The sequence below is a fragment of the Setaria italica genome, chromosome VI (assembly GCF_000263155.2).
Source record: "Setaria italica strain Yugu1 chromosome VI, Setaria_italica_v2.0, whole genome shotgun sequence".
Taxonomy (NCBI): domain Eukaryota; kingdom Viridiplantae; phylum Streptophyta; class Magnoliopsida; order Poales; family Poaceae; genus Setaria; species Setaria italica.
The window spans coordinates 20,536,391-20,555,411 of NC_028455.1; the positions used below are offsets into that span (position 1 = coordinate 20,536,391).

The following is a 19,021-nucleotide window of genomic DNA, read 5'->3' on the forward strand; positions in this document are numbered from 1 at the left end:
ATAGAAACCCGTGACACACGCCGCTTTGCGTTCCCGCGATGGCAATTTGTTGGCGTCGCGCTCGCGTAGCACCTCCGACGATGAGGCTCTCTCGGTGGAGACGCGCCGAAATGTGGACTTCCTGGCCGCAGTGGACTTCAGCTGCGGCGACTCTCTCTAAGGGAATGTGAGCACACAGGCAGCTCGCCGTGGAGCGGCTGCGGTGCGTGCGTGCATGGAGGATGCTGCTGCTACGAGGAGCCGAGGACACGATGACCCTAAACCCCAAGCAGCCGCTATGCCCTCGACCACAATGCGGCGGCCAAGAGGGGTTTCCAGTGCCGCACAGGGGTGTCGCGCGCGGCATCTTCGACGATGAGGCTAGCTTTCTTGGTGGCGATGCGCCGCAATCTGGACGTTGGCTGGAGGGGAGTTCAACAGCGCCAACGAATGGTTGAAGGGAATGGTGAGCACAGGCACCTCGTCGTGAGCGTCTTCATGTGGCACGGTGCGGCGGCGGCACGCGCATGGAGGATGCCCTGGCCGCGAGGACGCTAGCACTGAGGCCCTGATACAAGGCGCCGCGAGCGATGCCGTCGATGGCAACGCAGAGGCGCGCCGGTGCGGACGCTATGGTGTCGGTGACGACAGGGCTGGGTTCGCGTCCACGCGCTGATGCAATGAGGGCGGCCGGTGGTGCTGGAAACCCGAGGCACGCACCGCCCTCCCGCGACGGCGACCCGAGGCCCTCGCGCAGCATCTCCAACAATGAGGCTGCCTGGGTGGCGATGCCAATGCGCCGCAACGTGAACTTCCTTCCCGGTGCGGAGTTCAACAGCTGCGACGAATGGTTCAAGAGAATGGCGTGCACAGGCACCTAGCAGTGCAGCGGTTTCTTGCGGCGCGACGCGACGGCGATGCGCATGCTCATGGAGGATGCCGCGGCCACGAGGACACTGATGCCCTGGCCGTGGCAGCCGCGACGTCGTCGACGGCAACGCGGGGACCAACAGGGGCGCGCCCGTGTGGATGCGATGGTGTCAGCGGCGACACGGCCGGCATTCACTGCACGTCCACGCCGCTGACATGACGAGGGCCGCGCGAGGCGCTGGTAACCTGTTGCGCGCGCGTGTGTTGGCGGCACAGCAGTGGCAGCGAGGGCGCACGTGCCAGCGGCTGATTGTTTCGGTCGGTTGGCGTGATCGTGCCCCGCTGGCGCTTCCGCCAGCTGGCCGCTGCTGGCACTTCCTCTTCCCTTCCATTCCCTCCAGCAGCGCTCGCATTTCAAATGCCCCCCCACCTCTTCTTCCTCTTCCGCTTCAACCCCCCTCCAACTCCATCGAGAACACACGAAGCAACTTGAGCCACAAGCCTACCACCCCACCTCGGCCGAGATGCCGGAGGAACCGGAGGCCCCGCCGCATCGCGCTCTCGCGACGGCGCGTTGTGCTCGGAGTCACCGCCTGCTCCCCGATGGGTGATCCTCCACGGATTCCCGTCCACCGTCGACGCCGGATCCCTTCCCGACGGTTTCGGCTTCCACACCGACCTCCAGGCACCCCCGCGCGCCACGACGATATCGGTCAGCCGCTCCGCCATCCCCGAGCCCGGGAGTGCCCGCGCAGGCCCACTTCTCCGGCTGCACTGCGTGGACTCCACGAGGCAGCTCCTCCTCCTCTCCGCCATGCTTGGGTCCGAGCCCGCGCGGTTGCTGGTGTGCCGGGCGGGCAGCGGCAAGGTTGCCGCCCTCCCCGTGGTGCCTGCCACTCTGGGTGCTGCCATCTCGTCCAGGAGCGCCATGGCAATCGTGGCCGATACCAGCGGTAGAGGCGACGAGTACTTCGTCGGCCACCTCTTCTACGGGACGGCGCCCTCGTCTTCCGCACCCGGGCCAGCACCCCCGGCTTCCGCGCCGTCCTCCTCCACCTCGTCCTCGTCCGTGCCCGGGATCATACCTGCAGCTTCCGCCCGGTCCTCCTGCGTCTCGTCAGCGGCCGCGCTCGGGTCCGTGCCCGCCGCTTCCGCGCCGTCCTCCTGCGCCTCGTCGTCGGCCGCGCCCGGGCTCGTACCCGCAGCTTCCGTGCTGTCCTCCTCCGCCTCTTCGGCAACCGCGCGTCCACCAACAGCGCCCATGCCACTGCCCCCATCTGCGCCTCCCGCGCCTGCTCCCACGGGGCTTCATCTGCGTCTTCTGGGTTACGAGAGCGCGGCAAACACTTGGGGCTCGAAGGCCGTCGGCATCACGATACTTAGCTTCCATCCTGACTGCGTCGTCCCGCACCGTGGGAACCTCGCCTTCTTCGACCTGACATGCGGGGTAATTGTCTGCTCTCCTGTGGTCACGCACGTTCGTCAATTTCCCAATTCCCGGCCGGGCCACTACAGATTTTGGGATTGGGATGCGGCGGTGCTTTGCTCGAAGCGATGGGAAGCTGGTGCTGCTTGTAATCCATGAGCTTGCTGAGATCGGACCAGCGATTAGTTGTTGGGCATTTCCTGATGTTGGGGAGGACTTTGTGGCAGAGTACCAGGTTCTATTCCGTGACATTTGGACGAACAACACGTACAAGGCAGCCGGACTCAACTATGGCTTAGTTCCTGCACTGATCCTTCCACATCCTCTGGACAGCAGCGTCGTTTACATGTGCAATGGAGCATCCATATTCTCAGTCAACCACTAGAGCAGACAGATTGTTGAATTTCCATAGCTCTGCTACTGTGTTTTCGTTGGGAGTTCGAAGCGAGCTCTTTTACGGTGGACAATACTACCGGTTGGTAGTATAGAGTATATGTCCTTTTTTAGTATGGGTAAAATTGTAATTAGCACGGTATATATTATTTGGAGAATATGTTTTTCCGCCGGTCATTTTCCCCGCACGCCAGTCCCCCGCGATCCATTTCCCACGCGCCGCCGGTCTCCCACGCGCTGCCGGTCTCCCGTCGCGGGCACGGCGCTCTGCCCCCGCCCGCACGCCGCGTCGCCGATCTCCCATCGCGGGCACGCCACTCCGGCCCCGCCCGCACGCCGCACCGCCCGCCGTCATGCTGCCCTGACCCCGCCCAGACGCCGCCCCGCCCCTTCCCGCACGCAGCGCCGCCACCTCCCGCACGTCGTCCCGCCGGTCGCGCCGCCACGCCCTCGCGCCGCCCCGCCCATCGCCGCTCGGCCACCGCCACCTCCCGCACGTCGCCCCGCCGGTCGCGCCGCCACGCCTTCGCGCCGCCCCGCGCCGTCACCGCTCGGCCACCGCCACCGCCGCCTTGCCGGCACCGCCCGCACGCTTCCACGCCCTTCTCCCCACACGCCGCCACTCCCCCACGTCCCACATCTCCAGTAACAATTCCAGGAGATCTTATTTTGTAAGAAAGTGACCTTTCCAAGAATTTGGGTATGTAATAACATGTTTCTTGCGGTATTCATTTATGCAACTATGAAATTCTTTGTTATATTTATTTACAAATAAGTGTGAAATAGCTTATTTCTTTTTCCCTTATTAGGAATTTACAAGTTTCAGCTATTTACTAGCCTACTCTAGAAAACTGAGTTTCATCGAACTTGTACTTATTTAAGCGAGAGAAATAGCAACAAAGCTTTAACTTACATAAAACCTAGCTGCAAACTTTTATTAGAAGAGATTAGAGAGCTGTAGCAAATGGAACCACAACTGGACTAAAGCTCCCAGCCCCAATGAGGTTATCAGATGAAAAACCATTAGTTGCGTGGGCCAATTCAGCATAAGATACCCTCATGTGTTGTTCACCAATGACTGAGCTCTGTTGGTTTGCTTTTATTTTTTTATTCTTTCTATATAATGAAGACAGTGCAAATTCTAAAATGCAACAAAAACACAACCACTGCATATGGCAACTATTATGGCAAGTTTTTGCAATGGCTTATTCCTGGAGTGGTTAGAGCAGGGTGACAATTTTAGTTGAGGGTTACCACCACAAAGGCCATCATTTCCAGCAATGGTTAGGTCAGACGGTGTATTGCTTAACTAATTGCTGCTGATTATTTTAATATTAACCTGCAATTGTAGATGTGGTAAGCTTTGTTAGTTAGGTTGGGATGAAGAACTTCAGTTCCGTCCTATGTTGATACGAAGGTATTCTTTGAAATGGTTGTAATACCTGTAACTTTTTTTGTTGCAGGTTACCGTAATGGAGGCAGGAGGGTACGTTAGCCTGGAGGAAACTAAAGAATATAAGTGTATTGTAGATCAGACTTTCACGAGGGAGGAAGATTTCTATGAGTTTTACAATGATTATGCATACCATAAAGGGTTTAGTATCAGAAAGGGCAGAGTTAGGTACAAGACAGGCACCAAAGAGGTGATATGGAGAAGACTCATGTGCTCCTGTGAAGGATATAGATCTGTTAAGTACTTTGAAAGGATGGATCAAAAAAGACAGCCACGTGCCCTCACCCGTTGTGGATGCACAGCTAGGCTTGATGTGGAGTGGAGTGAAAGTATTGGCATCTGGTATGTGAAGGACTTTGTGGATGTCCATACACATGCCCTTGCAAAACCAGAGCATGTTTTTGTTTTGCGGTCTCATCGAGGGCTTAATGATCCTCAGAAAGCGGAGGCAGTAGAGCTGGGACTAGGTGGGCTGCGTCCATTTTAGATCATGGACGTAATGGAGGCCAGCCACGGTGGTCCGGGGGAGACTGGATTTCTTTCGCAGGACTTGTACAATTTCTTTTCAAGGTACAAGAAGGGAAAGGTTGAAGGAAGCGATGTAGAATTTGTGTTGAATCATATGCATCAGATGCAAGAGAAAGATTCGGAGTTCTTTTTCACATTTAGTGTGGATGCACAAGGCAGGTTGAAGAACCTATTTTGGTCGGATGCACAATCGCAGATAGACTATGGTGTTTTCGGAGATGTCGTTGTATTCGACAACACTTACCGAGTGAACCGGTACAATCTTCCGTTTGTCCCTTTTATAGGAGTTAACCATCATCGAAGCACAGTTGTCTTTGGCTGCAGTATTTTATTGGATGAAACTATCTTGTCATATGTGTGGCTCCTCGAGGCTTTACTGGAGGTGATGCACCAGAAGCATCCAAAATCCTTAATCACTGATGGGGACGCAGCGATGATGAGAGCTATTGAGATTGTCATGCCTGATGCAGATCACAGATTGTGCAGTTGGCACATAGAGCAGAACATGCTGAAACGGTTCCGTGGTTCGAAGCTCAAGGATTTCAGGAAGTTCATATACCATGCAATGGAGGAGGGTGAATTTGATAGGCTTTGGAGAGAGTTTAGAGGTACCCATAATATCAAAGAAGATAACCTATGTGTAAATAGGATGTACGAACTTAGAAGGAAGTGGGCTGCCACGTTCACAAGAGGGAGATATTTCTTGGGCATGCAAAACAATTAGAGGAGCGAGAGTCTGAACTCAAGGCTTCACAACCATTTAGACCGAAAGATGTCCTTGGTTGATTTAATGGAGCATTACGAGTTTTGCCTATCACGCATTCGTCAGAATGAGATTGAGCTTGATGTGAAGGCTCTATGTTCTATCCCATTCACTAAGATTTCTGCTGATGTTCTTGAGAAAAGTGCTGTGCAGATCTTCACACCAACTATTTTCCAGAAAGTGAGCTTCCATATAAGAAAATCAAGTAATTGGTCGGTGACAGAGGTACATTGCAGAATGGATGTTTGAAGTATGAGGTTTCATTGCAAGGCAACAACAAGCGTTGGTTTCACGTGACTTGTACCTTTGGGTCATCGTTGGTTGATGCTAGATGCCATTGCCGGAAGCTGGAGCGGGAAGGAATTCCATGTGCGCATACTTTCTGTGTCATGAAGTATTCTCGTATAGAGAGCATCCCTTCTTGTTGTGTTTTCGTGAGGTGGACTATGAATGCGAAGAGTGCTTTCCCAACGGAGATGCGTACCAACACGCATGTTTGGATTGAACAAATGGATCGTTACCATTCCCTTCGCTCAAAGGGCAATCGTGCTTTATTCAAAGTTTCTAGGAGCCAAGGTGAGACGAAGAGGGTAATGAAGTTACTTGATGATATTTTGAAAGAAGACACGCAGGAGCAAGGGATGGAAGAGGAAACGACATTTGGGCCTTTGCCGGCTCATTTCTCAGCAGCCAACCAGCGAGGTGGCACCAAAGTACTTGATCCGGTGAAGATTGTTTCGAAAGGTGCTCCGCGATCCAACAAGAGGTGGAAGGCAAGCCATGAATTCTGGGGAACTGTTTGAAAATGTGCAGGTTAGATAGTTAAATCAGGTTTTTGTTTTTTGGAAATATATGATATATTGATATATGTTTATACATGTTGGGATAATTGACTAGATTTCATCCAACTAATGCAGGAGTCTGCTTCGTAGAAGGTGATTGGTTAAGAAATGCATTCAGGTGGAGAGAATCTATTGGTCCATGGGAAGAGAGGCCTGGACACTTCGGGGATGTTTGGCATTACTGGACTGATGAGGGCCTTGGATATTATGAATTTCTTCAGGTACCAGTTTACACTGCTTGATTCATCTGTTCTTTCATATCATTGCCCCTCTAACAATTAACTTTGAAATCTACATCAAATCTTGCTGAGGACCTGGACGCTGCCCCAATCTGGGTATTCAACAATGGTAATTGTTTTCATATTTGTTAAATCTTTTATCACTGTTGGCCTTCTAAACTAATGGAAAGTCTGCTCATAAAACTCAGGAGTTAGCCACAACGATGAAGTTGATACTGCTGCTATTGCTCCATTTGTAAAGGTATGTTTTGAGTTCCAGTTATTTCTCTAGCAGACTAAACATTTTTTGTTATAGAGATATAGGAGTATTCAATTTTTAATGCATTGTACTTTATCAGCAATGGGTGCAAATTACCGTTGTATATCAGAATAATATAATTTCATTTTTTATGAGAAAGAAAGCATATCTCAAAATGAAAAATTTATTGCTCAGATCACAATGAGAATAATTGCATATGATCAGTTTGGATAATCTAAAGTTATTCACTTATTCTTGAATGCTGAAAAGGACATTGTGATGGGCTTCATCCTTTACGTTTTATTCAGGCAGTTCACATGCAGATACGATGCTTGGCTTGAGTTGTGAAATAACTCTTTCATGACCTGTCATTTACATTGATTCAGGACATCCTAACATTTCTCTTGGGGTGTTCTTAGGATATTATAAAAAGGGTCCTGTGTTTCCTATATAAAACTTAGCAAAACCCTGAAATATGCACTCAATAACAACCTGAAGAGTTATAACTTACAACTCCTAGGACTAATCCAAGCGCAAGAAAGAGGATGACGAATAAGGTTGCAAATTCTTAGGTGCATTCTAATTCTAAAGGACTATAAGAAATATATATGTGGAGCCATAGTCGTGAGTACTGCCATGTGTGGATGTTATTTTCATGTTCAAGAACTTCATTGACTTCATCCTTCATGCCTATTGGCATCGCCATGTCCTGTTCAGACAGCAAACATATTTCTGAATATGATTCAAATGCAGGCTTTTGTGAGTGAGTACGCTGTTTGGAGAAGTGATGCAGGTAGAGGAAGTCTTCTTGCTTCATTGGCAGAAGCTGCTTTCCTTACCGGGCTGGAGATGAACAGGTGCTTTTTCCATTACTGAAATTGTTGGTTCCATGATGACCAGACCTGAGTTGCCATGGATAAATTTTAGATTTGTCCTTTTACTTTAGTCACCATGACCTGATGGACTTCCATCTGCTCTAGCTTCACTACTAAGAAAGCTTTCACTGTGAGTTATTTGACCTTTTGTTGGTTCTTTGCAGTGACATTGTTCATATGGCAAGTTACCTTTTGTTGGTTCTTTGCAGTGACATTGTTCATATGGCAAGTTACGCTCCACTGTTTGTAAATGACAACGACAGAGCGTTAGTATCCATGGTTTGATGCTTTATTTGCTTCTGTTCTCCTTTCATCTAACACTGAGGTAAATTGCGTTTGAATAAAACTGTCAGATGGAACCCAGATGCTATCGTCTTCAACTCGTGGCAACATTATGGAACTCCTAGTTACTGGATGCAGACGCTGTTCCGTGAGTCCAGCGGTGCTATGATTCATCCAATTACAGTCAGTTCCAGCTACTCTGGTTCGCTCGCAGCATCTGCAATTACTTGGCAGGATTCAGAGAACAGCTTCCTAAGAGTAAAGGCAAGTAAAATCTATCACATCCATCCTAGCTAGTAGCTACTATCTGGAGGAGCAAAATGTCGTAAATAATCTCGGAAAGCTCCTGTGCTGTGCAGGTTGTAAACTTTGGATCAGATGCTGTTAGCCTCACAATTTCCACAAGTGGACTTCAGGCTAGTTTTAATGCTCTGGGATCAACCTCCACTGTCCTCACATTCGGGAATGTGATGGATGAAAATTAAATGTCCACTGTCCTCTTGTTCTTTTCAGGTTGAAATTGGGAGACAGTCAGCATCAGAGCGTCAATGGGAGGTCTACAGATTGGTATCTCGAGCAATGATTGAGCTTTTGTTTGGTTCAGGGATTACTGGATGCTGACATAGATACATGCATGAGCCAGTCTGTTGTAAATTATTTTAGTGGAGATGTTGTTGTCCTCCTGCGCTTCACCACCTTTGCCTTGTTTTCCTGCCTCCTTCCTACCTTTCCTTGTATGATTGCTGCTTGTACTTTCAGAATAGAAAGAGAGGAGTAATGTAAAGCCCGGCCTCCTCATGTAAGCGCAATTTGTTTTGCAAAGCATATGTATTCAAGTTAAATGGTGAGTTTGTTTCATACTATTGAATTATTTCATATTTTTATATATAACGAATTTAACGAATTTGGTGTCAGTGCCGTCACTAGTACCTGCGAAATGCAAAAAGCCTACCGATTTGGACCATCCTTCTGGAAGCTGCTCGTAATCCTAATCTCACCACCAACCTTAACAGATAGAGAATTCATACGTGCAATACAATATTCAATTTGAAAACTAACTCTATCCATAATCTCCAAGACAGAATTGACACGTAAAGATAACAGATTCAAATTGGTAGGAGATATCCGGATATCCATACAGTACAAATTTCTATATAAATAAATAACCCCCATCTGGGAATTTGTCTCACGCCTCCATCTCCTCACGCCTCCATCTCCTCAACATGGAGCAGAAACATACACCTGACGCACAACACAAGGAGCATGCCCCACCTGCGCGACTTGATCCAATTACACCTGCACCATCCTATCCAGTAAGTTCAATCTTGCCTGCAACAATACAGTTTATGATCAGTTTATCAATACAACATGACATGGAAAAATTGTATAAAGTCCTAATTTTTTAATCAGATCCATTCATCCCAGGGAAACAATGGGGTACAGACCATTTATAATGGTCACTTAGAGAATAACACTGATGACGAATCAGATTATGAAGATCCTATCGTTAGCTTTACTGAGGACCCATTCACCTATCCACCCAAGATAGGAAGGAAGCCAGTACAATTTTTTCTGCTCTTTTTGTTGCCGTCATCATATTTTAAACCGTTATAATTTAATTAATCACAATTTTATAGGTGTCAAAGGCTTATGGTGACATAATGGCCAAATTACACGCCATGGATACCAGGGAATACAGAGACTACAATTACCTAAAAACTGCACAGGATTCAATCTGTCAGCAAGTAAAAGAAATTACTAGCGCCTTTCACACAATTCAACGTTCACTGATTGATATTAAGTGCTACAACCAGGTACGTACTGATGAATTTTGAATCCTACATGTGAGTTTGACTTGCCTACTCACAACCTTGTAGCCTGAAGAGCAGATCAACGAATTTGGATTGGCACAACAGAATGTAGCACAAGGGCGACTGATTTCAAGCACAGCCAGAGAGGCACCTAGGCCAATTGATGAAAAAGTAAGTAAGTTCTATGATCATGATACTAAACCAGGTCCCTATGATTGCACAAAAAGGAGGCGAGGCGAGTCGGATAAACCTGATGTAAAGAAAGGCAATATGAAGTGTTTCCAATCTAACATTTGACATTAATTCATATCGGTAACTGATACTATGTGATGATGTGATTGCAGAGTTCAGCTGTTTCATGGATGAATTTCTTCAAGTTATGAATATAAACAGAGGCAACGATGACGATATCATTATCAAAATAAAGGGTATTGTATTAACAAGAAAGGAGATTCACACTTTGACTATAAAGTATGACTACGACTCTTTCAACAAATGTTTAGATGACAAGGTCTGTCCTTAAACATTGTTCATTTACTTGTTGTTTAAGATACCAACATTAAGATGTGAAGTGGAGTGTCATTTAAGTACCTTGTTGTTCATGCAGATAGTAGATGCACGCATACATGACATGCGGGGGAAGATTCCGGACGACAAACGGATGTTCACCAATGTTTACCTGGAGAACACGCACATGCCTGCAAGGTTCCAGTACACACAGAGACATGAGGCTGAGCTATGTGAAGAAGAAACAATGCACAGGCGCGCAGTTACATTTAAATACGTCAGTCATGAAATGGTAGGACATATTTACTTAACTACTAGTCAATACTTTCATGCGTTCAATACTGACTACAACATTTGTAGGTATTTCTCCCAATGCGTGTGCAGACACACTGGTTCTTGGTGGTAGTGAACGCTTATTTGCGAACTGTACAAGTATTGAACTCCGACAAACAATTCGTTGCAAAAATAGTGCAACAAGTCAGGAATATGGTGAGGTTTAAGTATGCTTTGTACTGTTCAATTTTGATTGCACATTATGAAATAACATTATATGAAATAGGTTGAAGGCTTGCACTGTTATTTGGAGATCATTCAAACCGATGAGAAGGTGGACTACCATCGGTGGAAGGATTTTAATGTCAGGACCTGGGACATCGACATGCTCGGTGGATTACCACAACAGGATGACAGGACATCTTCCGGCCTATTCATGCTCAAGTACATGGAGCACTGGAATGGTTACAGACTACAAAAAGGCTTCACACAGAACCTTATTGATGAGTTCAGATCTAAGCTTGCAGCTATACTGGTGAACTCGGTCTTCAATGAGGAGCAGACTATGAAGGGATCCCCTGAGATCTAGTTCGACTCTTACAATTTAAAAAGTTATCTTCAGTTTTAGTTCCTACAATTTAAGTGTACTGCTATTCAGTGTGTTACATGCTCATTATCGCAAACAGATTTTAGAGCTATACTTGGCTAAAGCATAAGACAATACTGCGGTGAAAGCCTTAAGCCAGGAAAATATCGAAATGTTAATGAATTATTGACCCTAGTCTAAAGGTACCAGTATCTTTCCCAAGCACCAACTTGCTTTCGATTTTATATGTGGGCTCCCTTTTCCTTGTGTTAAAAGTGCCAACTTCTTAGTTTTCATACTTGAATTCGGAATTGGCAAAACTTGATCCTATTTGACCTACTGTATAGATAGCCCTATTTAACAAGTCTGCAAACAAAGAATTCACGAAACACACGTTAAGCATCCTGACCTTGTCCTTGTCCGGGGAGGGGATAACACACAGGAGGGGGGCGAGCTGGGAAGGGTCCTTGCCTGTGGAGTCCTAGACGCTGGCGCGGAGCTGGCTGAAGTTGTCTGCCTGGTCGGCGCCGGCGGCAGAGCTACTACTGCTGCTTGGGGTCGGGCTCCTAGGCGAGCGATGCGGGGCGAGGGGGTGGCACGATGCGGGAGGTGACGGAGAAGGTGGGCGCGCAGGGGTAGAAGATGAGGTAGACGGTGTCGACGAAGGCGGCGGCGAGGAGGAACAGGAGGAGGACGGCAGTGCAGGAGCAGCAGCAGGCGCAGTGGATGAGGCAGCGCCGCGCCGGGCGCACGGCGAGCTTCTTGTAGTGACGCGCGGTCTGGGGGCGGCGAGAGTGGGCGCTCCTGGAAGGACGGGTGCAGCTGCAGCGGCGTGGTCTCCGTGGCGGCCGTCGCCGCGCCGGCGTCGGCGGTTGGTTGGTTGGGTCGGGGGCGGCGCGATGCGGGGCGAGTTGGCGGAATGAGTAGGGTACGTAGAGGCACGAGGTGTTGTTGGGCCGGGCCGTTTCTCCAATTCGGCCTAGTACGGGCGAAATAAACAGAGAACTATATTATTGCATGTAACAACATCTAAAAAGTTTATAATTTATGATAATATAAAAAAGAAAATAGTTTGTGAAAATTTAAGTTTCATAATTCAAAAACAATGATATACTTTGTTTCAATTTTTAAACTTACATGATGACCTTATAGTTTGTGTCATAATTCAAAAACAATGATATAGTTTCATAATCCATGTAGTTTGTGTCATTATGTTCGTGTTAGATGAAGGCGCGTGCTTTGTGACTTGTGGTCTTCAAGAGTACATGTATGGCCATGTAGGGGAACATAGGCAATTGCATGATAGGCCAAAGGTGGCAAACAATTTGGACGGACATAGTGACATGTCAAGTAGCTGTCGGGAGCAAATTGGGTACATGCCACCTTGAAAAACATATATATGAACTTAAGCTCATAATTTTGAAATTACATGAATTTACAAAAAAATGGTAATATTCCAAAAATTATTGAGTGTTTATATACTAAAGTAAGGATAAATATTGTAAAATAAAAAAAGTTAAAAAATGGTGACTTCAAAAAATTCGTAAAGGAGATCGAACCCATGCCCTTTCAAGGCAAAGTCCACCGCCTAATCCACTGGGCTACTAATCCACTGGGCTACTAGAGTACATTAATTACATGTGCATTAATAAATTTATTTGTACCCTTCATCCGGCCCACGTAGTGGCATGTATTAGTTTACCAAGATTTACGACTCCTTTGAGGTCAGGGATGACTGCAACGGCCTTCTGTTGCTCCAGAACTGCGTGGTGAACCCAGCCACGCATCAGTGGGCGCACCTGCCCCCGCGGCCGCGACTTCCGTGCGTGGGGCCTGACTACTACGCCAATGAGTACCTCGTCTACGATCCGACCAATGCTTTGTATCATACTACTATATTCAACACGATTATATCACTTAGAGTACTATCCATGGGCAGAGTGATCACTATTGGCAGTGCTTTCTCTTTGATTTTCGTAGTCTAAATCACTAGCAGTAGTAACTTCTAGACTCTTGGACACAAGGTATCAGTAATTTGCTTGGAAAGCATTGACAGAAAAACGTTAGTTGAAAACTGTGCTATCCCGTCGCTGGAGGCATGTATGAGCTTACAAACTCTTCACGCGAGGCCTAATTTAAACAAACTCTTCACGTGAGGCCTAATTTAAACAAACTCTACACGTTTGGATATCATAGCACCTAATTTAAACTAACACTTGATGTTAGATAATAAAAACAATCTTGCTTCACACGGACTCACATGGACAACAAACTTGGTTCGCACTTATATCTTTGGCCTTCTCTGACTTGTCAATCTTGCAGCAGCCAGGAAGGGTAGAAGGCAGCTGCAGCGGCAGGAAGGCAGCAGGTAGCGGCAGTTTACCATCTTGCTTCACATCAGACAACTCAACCACCATGGATGTGGAGGGAGCTACTTCTTCGGTGCCACCATCAATCCTGACACACAAGAGCAGGACCATACACCACCTACGCAACAGAAGGAGCATGCACCACCTACGCTAATTGATCCAATTACATCTCTCCCATTCAATCCAGTAAGTTCAATCTCATCTGCAACGATAAAGTTTATGATCAGTTTTATCAATACGACATGACATATAAAAAAACTGAACAGGACCAGATTCATTCAACCAATTTTGAGCCACCAAGGCAGATCAAGAAGCAACCAAGCTCTATAAGCCGTGTAAGTCTTCCTACCTGCTATGAAAAACAACTTAGAAGGAACAAGTGCTACAAGCTGCCACTGGTCAAACTCATAGTCTTCATACAAACTCTCACTGCAAATAGACAGATTACTTTGAAAACCGATTCTAGACTTAACCAACACTGTGATGTGCATGAGCTTGTTCAAGACATAGATAGTGGTGCAATTGGAGTACTGGTACTAATGCTATGCGAGGGTAATGATTAAACAAGAGCAAAGAGCATTGATATGTACAACACTACAGTAGCAAGTTACCAGCCATATAGAACAGGGAGCACTAGGTTCAAGCGACCATACTGATCAGCTCATAAGCACTAGGTTGGGTGAATTTCTGCGACCATACTGAAAAGCAGTAGGTTGGGTGAATTTATGCGACCATACTGAAAAGTACTAGGTTGGGTGAATATACTGTGTTCGTGCCACCAAGACAAGGTAGACATTAGAATAAAAAACCTCCTATAGTTTCTTTTTCCAATACAATTGTTGAGCCACTGTTGAGATTGAGGAAAAGGGAGTTATTATATAATTTTTCCAAATCAGAATATAATTTTTAAGGAGTATGTTACCCGGCAGTGATGATCAAAACCATCTACACATTAATATTAATTCAACACCTACAAAGGAAATAGAAGACTATTAATATGTTTATTGAAAAAAAATAGATCAACAGCAATTACAAGAAACATACCTGAAGTTCACATAAGCTGCTAAAAACATCCCTAATTATTATTTTCCTTCAGGGTACATGTAAATGCTCGCAGAAATTACTAGTAGAGATTATAAGCGTGTTCAACCAAGAACAAAAGGATGCTGTTGAGAAAGCAGGATTTAGTTCTTTACTTAAGCTTAAGGACATAGAGATTCGACGCGAGCTATGCAAGGAGATTGCGGACAGTTTCGACTTAGACAAAGAAGAATTCAACATTCAAGAAAACAAGGTGAAAATATCCATCAAAGATGTTGATCATATACTAGGCCTTCCATCCTAAGACGATGAAATAAAGGAGCCTCCAAAAAAACATGTACCTGGTCTGTTTGACAAGTACACATGGAATGATTGTACTAAAATTCATTCATCGGAGTTGAGGGAATATTTAAGCAAGAACAAAACCTATGGTGATGAATTTATTTGCATATTTGTGTTGTACACCATTGGTTTCTACTTGTGCCCAACACTACAGCCATACGTCAAATCAGATTATCTTGGGCTCGTTGAAGAAATTGATAATATCAAGAACCTGAACTGGAGCAGCCTGGTTCTTAATTTATTGATCAGAAGCATATGGGAATACAAGGAGGTAAAGGCAGCTAACCTTAAAGGGAATCTAGTTCTTTTGCAGGTATGTACATTCCATATGTTGAACAAAGATTCATGACACTATGTTTATATTCACAGCAAACACAACTACATTTTTTTAACTACAGGTCTGGTACTGGGAGAAGGTGTCTATGTCTCATATGTACCCTAAATTAGAATAGCCTGGAGGGGACAAACCACTTATGCAATATTGGGACGAAAAGAGAGCCAAAGAATGATGCAAACTAGCACGCAACCATCATTTTAGGGAAAGGAAGGTAAAAGTATATCATACATCAATAACCATCTCATTACTTTTTAGAAACCCCAGCAGCTACTAACAAAATCCTTCTTTCTATTCTATGTCAGATTGTCCATGACATTACAAGACATAAACATAACAACTCATGCTCAATCCCCCAATGCCACACAACATCAGAACAATCGGACAAGGGACAAGCTGATAGCAATCACAAAATTATGCAGGAACTTCAAGAGTTCATTACCAATCAGTACAGGTTACTATCAAATCAAATTGATGACAGGTTCAATGCACTTAACAAGCGGTTCGATGATGTAATACAAGAACAACGAGTAAGTCTGTTACCATATTATTTGGCATACCTTCATTCAGTTCCAAGCTCAACTACCATCATTTGTAGCCGTTGCTAACTTGCAGGAATCAAGGGCAGTGGTACAACCTACAAATGTCATGCTTGAGGCGACGGACACACATATAGGCAAGCCTGAAATCAACATAAAGGAGGATAAGGCACAACCAAAGCACAAAACTACAGCAAGGAATCCATTGAATTGTCAAAAAAAACCCATCCAACAAACAAACATCCAGTATGAGTACAGTATTGGCACAAAACGTCATCGACCCAACAAGAACAAGGAAAAAGAAGAGATCCCAGATGTTGCGATGCCTGAGGAACCACTATCAATTGATAGCACGTCAAATGGTACTACTCCGTGCGAATTTCTTTACCAATACATAGAAAATATTATTCATCTAACTATTATCCGTAGAGTATTTGATCAATGCAGATGAGTTGTCCACTGTCCAGTACATAAATTCAACATCACAGGATAAAGTTTTGGTTGATATTGGTTTTTACACAGCAACAAAGAAGGATCTAGAGTGCCTTCTCAACAGTGAAATATTCCTGAATGATTCGGTTAGTATATCTCTACATAAAAATGTTCCTATTTCAACAATACAATCTAAAGAAGTTTAACTTGCAAGTGAAGGTTATGAATGCTTACATCCAAATACTAAAAGCACAACCTATTATCAACGAAAGGGAAGATGGATATGCCTATCTAGAGACAACTTACAATGCCAACATGATATGTGGGGATACCATCGCTTCATTACAAAATAAAGAAGAAGGCAACTTCCATTTATATCGGACATTAACTTATCTCAACAATGACATGGTACAACTTGCATCCTATTACAGCTATAAATGGTTGATTTGGCGTAGGCAAACATCTAACAAAATAAGTTTTTTAGGTCTTCTTTCCAATCAACATTAAAGATTGTCATTGGTATTTGGTGGTCATCAATGGTCGTAAGGGTGTCGTTCAGGTACTTGACTCCAAGGGGACTGCCACTCGCCGGCCACAACTACATCAACTGGTGATACACTAATAATCTGGTACCGACTTATACATGATTACCTCAACCACTGATGCTTCTATTGAACTCAGTTGCAAGGGTTGCAGAACCGTATGACACGCCTTGAAGACCTGCAATTGATCAAAGAACATAGGTGGAAGGACACCCAAGTCAAACAATGGCCAGTCATTGAATGCATCAAAAAGACAATCCAGACTGACAAGTACAAGCACATCAACACCTGTCAATATACTTGGGTTCCCATAATTAGTACTTCCTAACTTGTGTAAATACCAAATAAACTTGCAGTGCATCGTGTGGACTATTCATGGTTAAATTCATGGAGCTTTGGACCGGAAACAAATTATCTTCCTTATTCACACAGGTAAGTTGAACAACACAAATTCAGCAACCCAATCTATGCCCATCTTACATTACAGCTAACAGGCATTTGTATTTGTTATGTGCAGAAGGATATGACTAATTTTAGGTTTGTTATGTGCAGAAGGATATGACTAATTTTAGGCTCAAGCTAGCTGTCACATTGATTAACTATGCATGGAACAAAGTGAAGGGAAGTCCAGGATACAAAGCTACCGATGCCGAGGAGACATACACGATGGAAGACAATGAAAAATAGATTACATTCCATTTTTTCCGTGTTTTAGTAGCATAAGTTTTAATATATTGCCAGATCCTTTATTGACTTAGTGTTCGATACTGCCAATGTTCATAGTTCATGCCTAATGACTGATAAGTTGTTATACAGTGAGAACATTACAGAAGAGGCCATGGAGTCCACAGAAAAGAAAGTGCAAAGATATCATTATGGCAACTTGTAAAAAAAAATCCATCTAGTATACATTACAGAAGAGGCTATGGTGTATTTTTTTAGAAAAATTATGGTATGAATAAATTGCAGTTGCTAATCTTTAGAATGATGAAGCTACTTAAGCACTACCAACAAATTGGATTTCGACATGGCATATTTCACAAGGTTTAAAGTGTCACAGTTCAGTTTGATCCCTCAATTCGATCAAAAGTCAATACAAGCCAGGCTGCCAAACTGATAAACAAAGCACAATGCCAATCCAGTTTATAAAGCAAATAAGTCTGCCATGCCTCAAAACTGAAACTCGAGCTTGAATTGAGAAGAAACATACCAAAACGCAGCCCAATGTGTAGCTCCCAAGTAGATCAGAAAAACCACAAAAGCACCTACACATCAAAAGGTGCTTGATTATGATTCAGTAAAGGGAGTGTACATTTGTTGATGAGTTTTTTGAGAAATTATTAGAGGATAGAAAGGAGGCTTACGCATGGAGCAGCAACGAGTGTCGGGGCAACCAGCCGGCAAAGTGGCTCATGAAGCCTGAGGCTCATGAAGCCGCCCGCCGCGTAGTCGCCGCCGCCCGATGCCCGCCGCGTAGTCGCCGCCGCCCGCCGCGTAGTCACCGCCGACCGTTGGAGTCGCCGCCGCCCGCCGACGCTGAGTCGCCGCCGCTGCCCCATTTCAACCCTAGGTACCATGGAGCAGCAGCGCGGCGCGCATCTCCTGAACCGCGGAGTCGCCGCCGCCCGCCGCGGAGTCGCCGCTGCCCGCTGGATTCGCCGCCGACCGCCGCCGGGGAGTCGGCACCGCCGCCCCGCTCCTGAACCCTAGATGAGCCTGCGACCGATTGGAAATGAAGAGGCCAAGTTGCAACCTCTGACTAATTGGAAATGAGGAGGAATAAAAATAAATAAGATTATAATTAATAAAGATTTCATTTCATCTATTACAACATTGCCATTTTACATCTTTCCAATAATACCCTTATACTACCTATACAACTCATGCATACTACATATACTACCGCTTAAGGTTTTAGTAGTATACAATTAATCTCAACCGTTGGATCCTTCCATACGAGTCCTTTTCGAACAGTAGTATAGGGTAGTATTGTCCACCGTAAAGGAGTTCGAAGCATAAATCCTAGCATAAATTGGTTCAAAACTCCTCAGGAGCATTTGGATGGTCAGGAATGATTGGATTTTTAAGAGGGTCACCCCATCTGTGCAGATTTATTTGGTTAAATTTAAATTGATTTTTACTCAGGTTATTTTTAGAGTAAAAGAGGATTGGAAATCTCCTCCAATGTCTTGGACCTGATCGGAACAACTAGCTGCAGCGGCTGCGGCTGCAGCAGCAAGCCAGATGCTACAGCGGCTGTAGCTAGCATGCGGGCACAAAATTTTTTAGACACAAAATAAGATCGGGCATGTATTATTTAGATGCAGCTGGCTGGGCAGCCGAGCAGCTGCGCTGTT

The 19,021-nt window shown here is 45.4% G+C and overlaps 1 protein-coding gene and 1 long non-coding RNA gene across 2 annotated transcripts; both read left to right on the forward strand.

Moving 5' to 3' along the window:
- Positions 1-1,663: 1,663 nt before the first annotated feature.
- Positions 1,664-2,434, forward strand: LOC111257702 (spore coat protein SP96-like). Its single transcript, XM_022827745.1, has one exon. It carries the CDS (start codon positions 1,664-1,666, stop codon positions 2,432-2,434), a length of 771 nt encoding a protein of 256 aa, XP_022683480.1.
- A 4,843-nt stretch (positions 2,435-7,277) lies between these two features.
- On the forward strand, positions 7,278-8,116 carry LOC111257663. Its single transcript, XR_002678248.1, has 2 exons — positions 7,278-7,588; positions 7,816-8,116. It is a non-coding gene; the product is annotated as an uncharacterized LOC111257663 (long non-coding RNA).
- The last annotated feature ends 10,905 nt before the right edge of the window (positions 8,117-19,021 follow it).